The 15,062-nt window shown below is 43.6% G+C and overlaps 1 protein-coding gene across 2 annotated transcripts in view; it reads left to right on the top strand.

The window, feature by feature from the left end:
• The window catches only part of LOC135054525 (zinc finger protein ZFP2-like), a 152,371-nt gene extending 148,914 nt beyond the window's left edge, over positions 1-3,457 (top strand). For both annotated transcript variants that reach the window (XM_063957660.1, XM_063957661.1), the window contains exon 7: positions 1,112-3,457. In XM_063957660.1, the coding sequence (XP_063813730.1) occupies positions 1,112-2,229 (1,118 nt within the window). In that variant the 3' untranslated portion in view covers positions 2,230-3,457. The remainder of the gene's footprint in view (positions 1-1,111) is intronic.
• The last annotated feature ends 11,605 nt before the right edge of the window (positions 3,458-15,062 follow it).

Here is a 15,062-nt window from a genome sequence, read left to right as displayed (position 1 = left end):
GCACTCAAATCTGTGAAGTGTGCCTTGTTTATGTCACAAATACTGGCCGATGGATTCAGTTTAGGCCAAGAAAAGATGGATCCTAAGGTAAAATGCAGCCATCGTGATGCTCCACCCACTGGAAGTCTCTCCTTTTTTGATTTTTTTTTATCCAGAAAGAGCTTTCCTCAGGACTAGGTCTGGATTCCTTCCTAAGGTTGTCTCCAAACTTCTTATCACTGTAGAAATTGTGGTTCCAGCCTTTCATTTTCCTAACCCTTCCACAAATTATGTGTTGTGGGAGGTGGTATGAGCACCTCAGATTTATGTGGAGCGTACTAGGTCTGCCCGTAAATCTAATGCTCTTTTTGTTTTGTATGGTTTTCACAACAGAGGCTGGCCTGCTAGCAAGCAGACCTTGGCTTGATAGATCCATATGATCATCTCTCAGGCATACATGGAAGAGGAGCTTCTGGTACCTAACATACTCAAGGCCCATTCCACTTAAGTAGTGGGGGCTTTGTGGGTGGCTAGCCATGGGGTATGTGCTGGACAGTTATGCAGAGTGGCCACATGGGCTTCCATCCACACTTTTCTTAAGTTTTCCACCTTTGGACATTTACTTCTCAGGATGCTGCCTTTGGGAGATGAGTTCTCCAAGCTCAGGCATGTTCCCACCCTTAAGGGAAACTGCTTTGGACATTCCCATGGTATCCGTGTGGACTCCCTATAAACTCTGAAAAAGAAAATAAGAGTTATGGTAGAACTTACCTTTGTTAAATTCCTTTCTTGAGGATGATATGCACTGTGTTGGGATTGTTGTATAGTGACCACACTGATTCCTTACAAATCAGGTAACCATTATATTTATATCTGCCAGATTGATGGAGATAGTTAATGTACATTCCTACCTCATTTTCAATATTTTCTGCAGTGTAGTGACATAATCTCTGCCGCTTTTGTTACATTACCGCACCCTGGAAGGGTAGGTAATCCTCACCCCTCCCCGTTTCTTTCCATGTTTAGTTTGAGCTACATACTGAGGATGAGTCTTACTCATCCTGCGCACTGAAGGGGTTAAACAACTAGAGCTCTTGCACTGACTAATACTATGAAATTCTGTTATTTCCAGCAGACGGATGCACAAGCAGGGATCCTTCGAAGGGACATCTTGTTTTGTCTCAAGATTTAAAAAAAGAAAATAACATCACACAAGATTCTTCAGAAGAAAACACCATTACCCTAAAAATACATCAAGTATTTATCAGTGCAGATAAATCAGCCGAGCCCTCTAATCATGAGGAATGTTCTGCTGATAAATTGGTTATTGTTTCACCCAGTACAACTGATTCTGCTTTTATATGTTCTGAGTGTGGGAAATGTTGTAAAACATTCAAAAGTCTAATTAGACATCAGAGAAGTCACACAGGTGAAAAACCATTTCCATGTTCTGAGTGTGAAAAATGTTTCAGAAATAAATCACATCTTGTTAGACATGAGAGAACTCACACAGGTGAAAAACCATTTCCATGCTCTGAGTGTGGGAATGTGTTTACACGCAAATCAAGTCTTGTTGAACATCTGAGAACTCACACAGGAGAGAAGCCATTTTCATGCTCAGAGTGTGGGAAATGTTTTACACACAAATCATATCTTGTTGCACATCAGAGAAGTCACTCAGGTGAGAAACCGTTTCTGTGCTCGGAGTGTGGGAAGGGTTTCATAACTAAATCACATCTTGTTAAACATAAGAGAACTCACACAGGTGAGAAGCCATTTACATGCTCAGAGTGTGGGAATGTGTTTTCAAGTAAATCAAATCTTGTTGAACATCAGAGAACACACACAGGAGAGAAACCATTTCCATGTTCTGAGTGTGGGAAATGTTTTACACAGAAATCAGTTCTTGTTGCACATCAGAGAAGTCACTCAGGTGAGAAACCGTTTCTGTGCTTGGAGTGTGGGAAAGGTTTCATAACTAAATCACATCTTGGTAAACATGAGAGAACACACACAGGTGTGGAAAATAGTTTCCTAAAAAATACAGCTCTTGTTACACAGCCGAAAAGTCACACAGGTGAGAAACCATTTCAATGCTCTGATTGTGGGAAATGTTTTAGACAGAAATCAGTTCTTGTTGTACATCAGAGAAGTCACACAGGTGAGAAACCATATCCATGCTCTGAGTGTGGGAAACGTTTCATTACTAAATCACATCTTCTTAGACATAAGAGAACTCAACACGGGTGAGAAACCATTTACATGCTCTGAGTGTGGGACGTATGTTTGCTTGTAAATCAAGTCTTGATGAATATCAGAGAACACATACAGAAGAGAGACCATTTCCATGCTCTGAGTGTGGGAAATGTTTTACATATAAATCACTTCTTGTTACACATCTGAGAAGTCACACAGGTGAGAAGCCATTTCCATGTGTCGAGTGTGGGAAATGTTTTACACGCAAATCAGGTCTTATTATATGAATGCATATAAGGGGAAATACATTTCCGTGTGCTTATAGACAATGCTGCAGTAATATTTAAATAATGTAAAATCCATTGATATTATTCCTAAACATAAACACAGGCAAAAGTTAATTTTCAGCGTCAAAAATATGTAGACTACACTGCGTTATGGAGGACAGGTAATATATGCAATGCTCTCTGTATTGTATGGCTCTCACTAGATTTCTTTTTTATATCAGTTACTATGTTGTACTCTGTATTGTATGTCGGTCACTATGATGGTATCTTTACTTTATGGCAGTTACTAGGATGCTCTATTGTATATTAGTAACCAAAATGCTCTGTATATTGGTCACTTGGCTGCTTTAAGTATTTGGTTACATTAGGATAGTCTTAACTGCACTAATAATTCACACAACCCTCCCACACACACAAGGTAAGTATGTGAGTATTATATACCTTACACTGTTGTGTACTGTCTGGTTTTATATTGTGCTCTATGAGTATTATACAATGTAGTATGTGTTAAAGGTTGTCATGCTTTGTTGATATACTCCCACCTACATGAGACCACTTCCAGTATTTTTTCCAGGGCCAGTTTATGTTTTCAAATCTTAGCTATCGAAGCGTACAAATGTGTCCTCATCCACCATTCCCTTTTTGCTTCATTTGCTAAGATGCTCCATCACGAGTAGCAATCGCACCACAACTTGACACCCACCCCGCCCCACCTCATGGCCTGGACTGGTGACTTTTTCTAGATCTGTATAGCGCTGCAAACAAAAATCTGAGTTTTTGGAAGTACCATTAGTGCTGCATATAGCTGAGCGTAATTCGCATCTGGTTGAATTTACCCCATAGATTGCTTTAGGTTTAGTTTCATTTTATATTATTTCTAGACTTTTTATTCTGTATCTAGTGAATAAGCACAGTAACTAGCAGTACTGTACATATATAAACCTGATCTGCTGTTGTGTTGTCTGTACATTTAAATAAATATTATAAAGTTGTAATTTTGTTTGTTTGGGCCGGCATCATGCAAAAACTACGGGATGAATTTGGATGGCACTATCACTGGATAGCCTAGTAACCTAGAAAGAAACTGAGGTATGTACTGTATTATCTCGATGTGACGTCAGGGAGAGGAGCAATAAAGGGAAAACCAGATGCTTTACACTCGAATTGTGCAGGCTGCTCAAGTCCAAAATGACTATATGTATATAAATATAATTTCTGGGGAGAAATATACTTCTAGGGACTGTTTATGAACTATGGAGATGGGAAAAAGAAATCGGAAGACATCCACACAAGCGAAAACCCCAGGCAAACACTAGTAACAAAATAAAATCTGTAATTACCATCTGAATTGTTGACGTTACATGGGAAAAAGAAAATGAAGGAACAAGGAGATTGATAGAAATAACTACAACTAATTAAATAACCATAAATCATACAAACATTGAGTAAAACTATATATATATATATATATATATATATATACCTGAGTTTTACTACTGGCCCTTTTGTATTCCTGGAGATCCCTGTAGTAATCTTTTATGGGGCTTTCTAACTACCCACCCTAGGGTTCAGTTTTCCTGTTCTACCACTACGGTCAGGCAAGGCAATACCACACAGAATGTCCCTTATAGTGGACTCAGCCGAATACCTAAATCTGCTATGACCCGCCAGATCACACTGCTGGTAGATGAAGAGTCAGAAAATGTTTCCTACATAGTCTAGTGTACAGGGTAAGTGGTCCTCTGTTGAATGGGGAATCTCACCTCACCACCTCTCTTCTCGAATAAGATGCATTTAACCCTAAAAGATAAACCTATAAATGGGCACAGATATCTGAAGTGGAAATCCTGGAGTGTCACCCACACGTATACACTGAAGTGCCAAAAGTCATGATATAGATGGTGTCATTGTACTGTGACGTCTTGGAAATGCCCAGTTGTAATCTGACATCACTTATAAACCATCCTACTCAATTACATCTCATCTATACGGTCTACACATAACATTCCATATTTCTCTAACATCCTAGTGGATGCTGGGGACTCCGTAAGGACCATGGGGAATAGACGGGCTCTGCAGGAGACAGGGCACTTTAAGAAAGAATTTGGATACTGGTGTGCTCTGGCTCCTCCCTCTATGTCCCTCCTCCAGACCTCAGTTTGAATCTGTGCCCGGACGAACTGGGTGCTACTTAGTGAGCTCTCCTGAGCTTGCTATAAGAAAGTATTTTGTTAGGTTTTTTTATTTTGAGAGGGATCTGCTGGCAACAGACTCTGCAGCGTGGGACTGAGGGGAGAGAAGCAGCTCTACTCACTGAAGATAGGTCCTGCTTCTTAGGCTACTGGACACCATTAGCTCCAGAGGGATCGTACACAGGATCTCACCCTTTGTCGTCCGATCCCGGAGCCGCGCCGCTGTCCCCCTCGCAGAGCCGGAAGACAGAAGCCAGTGACAGAGGCAAGAAGATTTCAAAAGCGGCGGCAGAAGACTCCAGTCTTCAAACTGAGGTAGCACACAGCACTGCAGCTGTGCGCCATTGCTCCCACATTAAACCCACACACTCTGGTCACTGTAGGGTGCGAGGGGGGGGGGGGCACCCTGGAAAGCAATTAGAAACCTCTTGGCAAAAAGCATATATACAGTTGGGCGGCACTGTATATATGCATGAGCCCCTGCAATTTTTTACACACAACCGTGGGACAGAAGCCCGCCGCTGAGGGGGCGGGGCTTCTTCCTCAGCACTCACCAGCGCCATTTTCTCTCCACAGCTCCGCTGAGAGGAAGCTCCCCACGCTCTCCCCTGCAGAAACACGGTAGAAGAGGGTAAAAAGAGAGGGGGGGCACATAAATTAGGCGCAAAAAAGCTTTATATACAGCAGCTACTGGGTTAACACTAAGTTACTGTGTGATTCCTGGGACATATAGCGCTGGGGTGTGTGCTGGCATACTCTCTCTCTGTCTCTCCAAAGGGCCTTGTGATGAACGGTCTTCAAAAAAGAGCATACCCTGTATGTGTGTGGTGTGTCGGTACGCTTGTGTCGACATGTTTGACGAGGAAGGCTATGTGAAAGCAGAGCGGGAGCAAATGAACGTGGGGTTGCCGCTGACGATGCCGACACCTGAGTGGATGGATATGTGGAAGGTTTTAAATGATAATGTTAATTCCTTGCATAAAAGGTTGGATAAAGTTGAAACCTTAGGACAGTCGGGGTCACAGCCCATGCCTGATCCTATGTCGCAGAGGCCGCCAGGGTCTCAGAAGCGCCCACTATCCCATATTGTTGACACAGATACCGACATGGATTCGGACTCCAGTGTCGATTACGATGATGCAAAGTTACAGCCTAAATTGGCAAAAGCCATCCGTTATATGATTGTAGCAATGAAGGATGTGTTGCACATCACAGAGGAAACCCCAGTCCCTGACAAGAGGGTTCATATGTGACAAAGCTGGATTGCTTTATCGTATAAACAACCCTTTATGAGGTCTAAGAACACTGTACGCTGAATGCGTAAGAAGTACCGTAAAGGTACGCTATTTGCGTATCGATCGCTTAGCCGTGATCGAGACGCTCAGGCGTCACGTTCACTCACGAGTAAATGATCACAGGCAGGCACGCTATTGGCTATAGACAAACGTAATGCTTCGCTATGGCGTAGCGGACGCTCGAGACCACGAGGAGGTCACCAGCGGCGCAGACGCTCACAACGCTAAACCTTGATATCTATATCTTTGACAATGAAATGCACAGTATACCTTAATGTGAGGACAGGGTGTAAGTGCAACCTTGTGTAACCTGTTTTAACTACAAAGCTGCTTGAGCGTCACCGACGCTCGTGAACACACTATACTTATGAGAAAATACACAGATACTTGCTTAGGGTCCAAAGCCTATTATATGTATTATAACTAATATACTTGTAAAAAGGAATCACAGTACAAATGATACACTACAGTATAACAAAGACTTCCTAACCAAAGAACTACACATTAAATACAATACAATACTGACCTAATACAATACAATACTGACCTAATACAATACAATACTAGTCAATGGGAGATACGGGAGAAAAGAGAAGGGAGAGAGAGAGACGGAGAGAGAGAGAGAGAGAGACGGAGAGAGAGAGAGAGACGGAGAGAGAGAAATTGGCTCACAGTAAGACAATATGATTACGGAGAGAAACTTACGCACAAGGGTAACGATCGCAAGCGCTTCTGGACATCCAGCTTCCCGATTATCAGCAATGAGAACCGTTTGATGAGAAGTGAAAAACTGGATGCCACAGGCCCGTCTTTTATGCTACTCACACAATGCAATCCAATGGTCCCTACAATCTCATTGTCCATTGGGCGCAGGAACTCAGCTTCGCATCATAACAAAAGGTCATAGGGTGGTTCATACAGGTGGGCTGTGACGATTTCAAACAGCTCAGGTGGGTGGGAAACTAGGTTTCCCGCCGCATACCTGAGTAAGAGTAAATAATAGTAATGGACATAAACTTCTTATGTCCATAACTATTCGCACGAGCGATTAATACGCTCCAAACCAACACCGGAATATTGCTATTTAAATACTCTTCCGATGGGTACCAAACACTGCTGTATGACTCCTGTTATGCCCTTCCTACAATACAAAGAGGGATTCCTCCGTTCAGGGACATTCTATATTAACCAAACTTTCAGAATCTATCAAAGGGACCATGATCTATAAAATACATTATTAATGAAAATATGTAACGATTGAGTCGCACGCTATGATTACATAAACTCTACCGTAAATACGCATACCGTGCGCCTGCGGGTGCCCGCGGCTGTGAGTATGTGTACGTACGGGAGAGCGTACGCACGCGCAGCGCGGACATGAATGAGGTGCAAATATGGCAGTGTGCATAGAGATATTTTTCTGACTTTGACAGTCTACCCTTTGGCAGTCAATAATAACTGCCACCTTCTAAAACATTTCAAAAGGAGAAAAATATAGGTCAGGGGTTAATTCATTTCCATGGTTGGGCAGGGGAGGAGAGAGGAGTAGGTGTGAAGAGGGTATGACCTAGTGAGATAGCAGAAGCGTGTGTGTATGAGTCCATGTTTGGGGGGTCATGTATCATCGTGCCGTACGTGTTGTAAATCAAGCTTCGAGGTATTGCGAAGTATACATTTGAATTCCTTCTTATCCCGTATCAAGGGTCTGTGGATGGGCTGTCAAACTCTACCGAGCTCATTTTGGCTTCTAGTTGTAACAAAATGGGGATGCACATTTTAGTTGATGATACATGAATGGGGGAAGTATGTGGTTGCTGATATCTGTGCCTGTATTCCCTATCGACTATGTGTGTCATTACCTGAGGGTTGTAGAGATGAAGATAAAGAACACTTATGGAAAATGCAATGGTATTCTATGTCAGGTAAATGTACATCTGTCGTTGAAGTTTTGTTCGGTATCAGTTGAAAGTCGTCTTCTTTGCGCTGTTTTGCTCGTTAGGCATGAGCAACAAGCTTTGTCAATGCCATCAGATTTACAAAAAATGTTGGGCTAGCGTGAGTTTAAAAATACTAGGGAAACTGGGGATCCATGGCAAAGTTCATCAAGTGTCCATTTCTCAAGTGGTCAAAATCCTTCTTTGGTCTCGTCTGTAGTCTGTATATATATCGTCTCGTCAGCTTCCTCGTCCAAGGGGGTCTTTGTATCTTGGAGAAAAGCAGAAAAACAGGTGAAAGAAACGGACCTTATAATCGCATTTTCATCACATCCTGGTTTCTATCATTGGGTCATAAATCAAATCTAGGTTAATTACAGTTTCCTCACTCCTCAAGCTCATCACTTTTGTACTTTGTTTGCACCTCATTAAAGCCTGCCCGCATCTAAATATCAATCCAATAGATATAACAACACCTAAGATACATAGGAGAAACTTTCCAACATCCATTATGACTCCTTGAGCCCAGTCTCCTAAACCGGAGAACCAATTTCGCGGGTTCAACCATGACACCCAACCAGTCAGCTCATTACCTACAGCAGCAAGGGTGAGATTGTGTTTTCGGCGAAATTCCCACTTTAATTGGAGAATGTCGTCCATCTTTTGGTCTATGACCTCTACCGGATCCTCGGTGCTATTTGTGATATACGTGCAACACTTCACGCCGTACTGCGTTGCCAATGTAACACAATATCCGCCTGTTACTGCTGTAAGATAATTAAGAACCATTCTATGCTGTACCAGTTCTGTTTTATAGGCTTGAAGTTCTCTTCCAGTATATCTGAACGTGTCACATACATTTCAGTGATATTATCTAACAAATTGGCGAGTGCGGAAATGTATCTATAATTCATCACTCCTCTAGCGGTGCGAGTGAAATCTAACGCTACCAGAACCTGAATCCCGGTGGATTCATGGATTAGGTCAGAGGCCGGATGCTCTAACCTTTCTGACAGTTGTCTTTTAACTCGGTGCTCGTAATGAGTGTGAGTATAAGGAGCTTGGGCACCACGGTGTATGTCTTTCATTTTGTCATGTGTAACAGTCATCACTTCAGGCAATACTTTTCCAATATAACACAATCCTTCAGAGTTTGGGGCAAGCCACTTGTACGCCTTTCTCCCGCATATGAAATATGCATCATCGGGGAGAACATATGGGACGGAGAAGGACATGACCATATTACAAACCTTCCAGGTGAAATCTCCTGACCCTAATTCTTCCATCTGCTTAATGCACGTATCAGACTGTACGATATGTGCACAGTATCCTGGTGATACTTCTCCAACTCTAGTAATTCTATTTCCTAAGGTGTACCTATACCGGAAAGATTTTCCTCTACTGGCTATGTGGCGTACAAGCTCTGTATCTGTAGGCATTCTATCTGCTCTATGCGAAAAGGTCATGGTTTGGTTGCTCCATGACACTTCCCAATTTCCCGGCCTTCTGGGATTGGAGATGTTGAAACATAAGAGGGACCTATCCACATGGTATTGGTGGAGCTTCAGACTAGGAGGGCTGGAGATGTTAAACCTCCTGTCCACCGGTCTCCCACCACTTAGCTCAAGTACCTCCCCTATCGTTAAAGGAAATGGTACTAGCCCTGATTTGCTATGGCCCTGAGGTACTTGAGAGCATACCCAACAATCGGTTTTGTTTAACACATTACCCACTAAGGAGTGATAGTCACTCAATGGATGCCGGTCCATATGGATATTAAAACTGGATTGGCACTTCTTTATGCATCCATCTTCAACCAGATTATCACAGAGCCTACAGATACAGTTTTCTTCAGCTAACAATCCGTCACAATTTCTTCTATCGGATCGTTTTCTGATACTCGCCTTTGCTTGTTGGTTAGGTTGATCTTGGAAAACCATGCCTCCATCATCATAATCGGAACCCATTCCAGAACCTCTCTCGACCTCTATGGTACTCTCGCCGGAACAGACTGCTCTGGTCAACATCATGGTTAACATCAAAATCCGGATCACAGTCTCTTGGGGCAAGTCCATCTTTGAGGAGGAAATAGAGAAGAATGAGAAGGGGAAAAAAGGAATTTTAAGGGAGAGGGGATGGGAAGTGGAGAAAAACAATAAAAGGGAGAAGGGAGTCAACAACTGCTTTCGGTCTTCAAGGCTCAGGTGCCGCCTCAGTCCTCCTGGAACAGACACTCCAGTGATACAACCTCTACCGTCTGTTCCTTATCACGGGACTTCTCTGGATCAGCAACCTTTTTGCAGTGGGATGAATGGACCCAAGTCTCTCTCTCAGCAACCTTCAATGCTGTGGTGCTAGTCAATAAGACCTGGTATGGTCCTTCCCATCTATCAATAAGACAACCTGAGCGTAGAAAATTTCGTATCATTACATAATCCCCAGGTTCAATGTCATGACAATTACTATCTGGTAAATCAGGAATCACCAACTTCAGATTATCATTTTGATTCCTCAACTGTTTACTCATGTTAATCAAGTACTTTACAGTTACTTCATTGTTACATTTCAAATCATCCTGAGGGTTAATCATGACATGCGGTTGTCGACCAAACAAGATTTCAAAAGGGGACAGATTAAGAGGGGACCTGGGAGTGGTTCTGATGCTATACAAAACAATGGGCAAAGCTTCTGGCCACGTCAATCCTGTCTCTGCCATTACTTTACTCAATTTATTTTTAATAGTGCTGTTCACTCTTTCGACCTTCGCACTCGCCTGTGGACGGTACGGAGTGTGCAGCTTGCTATCAATTCCCATCAACTTACACATTCCTTGAAAGACATCACCTGTAAAATGGGTACCCCTATCACTTTCAATGATTCTAGGGATACCATATCTACATACAAATTCCTGCACAATTTTCTTAGCTGTAAACATAGCGGTATTTGTAGCTGCTGGAAAAGCTTCGACCCAATTCGAGAAAACATCTATACAAACAAGTACATATTTCAGATTCCGACAAGGGGGTAATTGAATGAAGTCAATTTGTATTACCTGAAAAGGGCCGCCGGCAGGTGGGATATGGGATGGTTCTGTAGGTATTGCCTTTCCAATATTCTTTCTCAGACAGGTAAGGCATGACATTGCTCTTTTACTCGCATGAGAGGAGAATCCTGGGGCGCACCAATATGCTCTTACCAATTTGCACATCCCCTCCTTGCCTAGATGAGTCAGCCTGTGAGCTGCCTCAGCCAGACATGGAAGATATGCTCTGGGGGCCACTGGTTTACCATGTCCATCCGTCCAGAGCCCTGAGGACTCCTGGCCATATCCCTTTGCCTTCCAGACTGCTCTTTCCTGTGTGGAACACACATTCTGCATCTCACACAACTTTTGTGTGTTGATGGTATTAAATACCATCAGTTGTGTGGTGTCTGTCTGTATGGGGGTAGCAGCTGCAAGCTTTGCAGCTTCGTCTGCTCGGCTGTTACCAAGGGATACTGGGTCTTGGCTATATGTATGTGCTTTACATTTGATAACAGCCACTCTGTCGGGTTCCTGTATCGCTGTTAGAAGCCTTTTTATATATGCTGCATGCGCTATCGGTGTACCAGCTGCCGTCATGAAATTTCTGAGGCGCCATAGGGCTCCGAAATCATGTACTACCCCGAAGGCGTATCTAGAATCGGTGTAGATATTGGCTGACTTACCCTTAGCCAATTCACATGCTCTGGTTAGGGCGACCAGTTCAGCAACCTGGGCTGAGTGAGGTGGGCCTAGCGGTTCCGCTTCTATGGTGTCTTGGTCATCTACGACTGCGTATCCAGTACACAAGTCTCCCGAGTCTGACTGTCTATGACAACTACCGTCAGTGTAGAACGTGAGTTCTGCATCTTCCAGTGGATTGTCACTGATGTCAGGCCTTGCGGTAAAATTTTGGGTCAGATATTCCATACAATCATGTGTATCTTCCTTTGTGTTAAATCCTCCTTCCCCATCACTCTCACCTTCCACCCTTTGTGCCTGACCAGGCACACCTGGGAGATATGTTGCAGGATTTAATGCACTGCATCTCCTTATGGTGATGTTTACTGGGGCCATTAGTGCCAATTCCCATCTTGTAAACCTCGCTGATGAGACGTGTCTGGTTTGGGCAGAATTCAATAAGGCTGATACCGCATGTGGCGTATGGATTGTGAGGTTGTGGCCTAGCACGACATCTTCGCTTTTTGTCACTAGCAATGCTATCGCCGCAACGCTTCGCAAACATGTGGGGAGGGATCGCGCTACCGTATCTAGCTGAGCGCTGTAGTATGCAACTGGCCTGCTGGCATCACCGTGTTTTTGGGTTAGTACACCTGCTGCGCACCCAGCACTTTCTGTTCCGTATAGTTCGAAGGGTTTCCCATAGTCTGGCATACCTAGTGCTGGCGCCTGCGTTAGGCACTGTTTGAGTCTCTCAAATGCTGTTTCGGATTCGTCGGTATGCGAAATCCGATCAGGTTTGTTTGAGGAGACCATTTCCTGCAAAGGTAGCGCCAATATGGAAAACCCTGGGATCCAATTACGGCAATACCCACACATTCCTAAAAACGTTCTGATCTGTTGCTGGGTTTGTGGCAGGGTCATGTCCCTAATTGCTTGGATTCTATCAGCGGTCAGGTGTCTCAGTCCTTGTGTTAGACAGTGTCCCAAATATTTTACCTTAGTTTGGCATAATTGCAACTTGTCTTTGGAAACCTTGTGTCCTGTGTCTGAAAGATGAAACAGGAGCTGTTTCGTATCCTTCAGAGAAGCTTCCAGTGAATCTGAACACAGCAGTAAATCATCCACATACTGTATCAATACTGATCCACTCTCCGGTTGGAAAGACTGTAAACAATCATGCAAAGCCTGAGAAAATATACTTGGACTATCTATGAAACCTTGGGGTAACCGAGTCCACGTGTATTGGACTCCTCTGTATGTGAATGCAAACAAATATTGTCTGTCAGGATGCAGAGGTACCGAAAAGAAAGCGGAGCAGAGGTCAATAACAGTGAAAAATTTGGCAGTGGGAGGAATTTGCATTAGGATGACAGCTGGATTTGGCACTACGGGGAACTGACTCTCAACTATTTTGTTAATCCCCCTTAGATCCTGCACTAGCCTGTAACCCCTCCCCCCACTCTTTTTAACAGGGAAGATGGGACTATTGGCTGTGCTGGACGTTCTTACCAGAATGCCCTGTTGCAGCAAGCGCTCTATTACTGGGAAAACTCCTAACTCCACCTCTGGCTTCAGAGGATACTGTGGGATTTTTGGAGCTATCCTACCATCTTTTACTTGTACAACTACTGGAGCTACGTTTGCCATTAATCCAGTGTCCTGTCCATCTTTTGTCCAAAGTGACTCTGGTATCTGAGATGTCATCTCTTCTACTTGGGATGGATTCCTATTAGTCATAATGGAATGTGACATTAATTTTGATGGGGAGTCTAACATGTCTCGCACTTCCTGAGCGTGATTCTCAGGTATGTCCAAGAATACACCTTCAGGAGTACAATAAATGACGCACCCCATTTTACACAGTAAGTCTCTTCCCAGGAGATTAGTTGGTGCAGATGCAGCCAGCAAAAAGGAATGCTTGGTATGCAAAGGCCCTATTGTAATCTCGGCTGGTTTGCTAACAGGGTAGTGCTGGACTACTCCTGTTACTCCCATGGCTGGAATTGTCCTACCAGTGGTTCTCATGCCCACTGTCGAATTTATCACTGACTTGGCCGCCCCTGTGTCTACAAGAAAGTTTAAAGTTTTACCAGCTACATTGATTGCAATCTCTGGTTCACTTCCAAGACTGGCAATCAATTTTACTGGCTGCAGATTACAGGTATGGCCACACCCCTAGTGGGTATGCTGACCTCCCTGAATCCCGCTGGCAGCGACTACTTGTGAGGGGGTTAGCTGGGAACTACCAGAGGCATGCCAATCTCTGTTCGGGGGGTATCTTTTTGTTTCCCCTGTATGTGGCTCAAAACTCCGCCTCTGTGGACCCTGCTCCCAATGTCGTGTGTCGTGTCGTTGTCTAGGGGGTTGAAAAGATCTTTGTACACTCTTTGTTCTACAGTCTCGTGCATAGTGTCCCTGTTTGTTACAAGAAAAACAAGTTATTACAGTTGACTTACTTACAGGATTCGATGGTACATACGCAGGCTGCTTTGTGGTCAGCGCCTGTATACTTACTGACATTAACTTATCACTTTGCGACTCTCTGTGCCTGGTGATGTTTCTGTCGTGATCAATAGCAGCCTCTCTCAAGGTGGACACTGACAGACCTCGCCAACATGGTTGCGTGGTCTGTACCCTAGCTTTTAATGTTTCCTTTAAACCATCCATCAGTACAGATACTGCTACTTCTTGATGGTTTGGGTTGGTCCTAATGTCTTCTATACCAGTGTATTTTGCCATTTCTAATAGTGCCCGGTGAAAATATTCTGTTGCCGTTTCGGACTCCTTTTGCTTAATGGAAAATATTTTATTCCATTTAACAACGGCTGGGAAATACTCTTTTAGCTGCAAATTTATCCTTTTTACATTATCCTTGTCGTATACATCGGTAAGCGGTATATCTTTGTCTAGTCCACAATCAGCCAAGAATTGAACTGAGTCGACATTGGAAGGTAAGCAAGCTCTTAGCACTATCTGCCAATCCTTATTATTGGGCTCTAAAGTGTTTCCTAGATCCCTGATGTATTTTTGGCTTGCCACTAAATCTTTTCTGGGGTCTGGGAATTCAGACACTATAGTCCTCAATTCCATTCTAGTAAACGGGCAATACATGGCAATGTTCCTAACGGGTGTGGCTCCTGATGCATCTGTTTTCCCATTGGGAACTACTATCACCTTAACTGGATTAACTCTAACAACTTCATTCTGTGTAGATTCTACAGCTTGTGGTGAAATTGTTTCAGTGTAATGCATGGTGCCGTACTTACCCGTTGACACGACCTCACCTATCCCTCCGCTAGGGGCCTTCACTAATCTCGTGAGTGGAGCAGTTCCTACTGTGGTTTCTGATATGGTGGCCGCTAGAGAGAGCGCTGAAATTGTTGCCGAATCGTCTTCTTGATCACACTCCTGAGGAAAGTTCAAAACAGGGTACAACTTGCACGGGTTAATAATTGCATGGGTTACTTGGTTAA

Source organism: Pseudophryne corroboree, chromosome 3 (assembly GCF_028390025.1).
Source record: "Pseudophryne corroboree isolate aPseCor3 chromosome 3, aPseCor3.hap2, whole genome shotgun sequence".
Taxonomy (NCBI): Eukaryota; Metazoa; Chordata; class Amphibia; order Anura; family Myobatrachidae; genus Pseudophryne; species Pseudophryne corroboree.
Note: the sequence above shows the minus strand (reverse complement) of the source record. Positions and strands in the feature narration are given on the sequence as shown.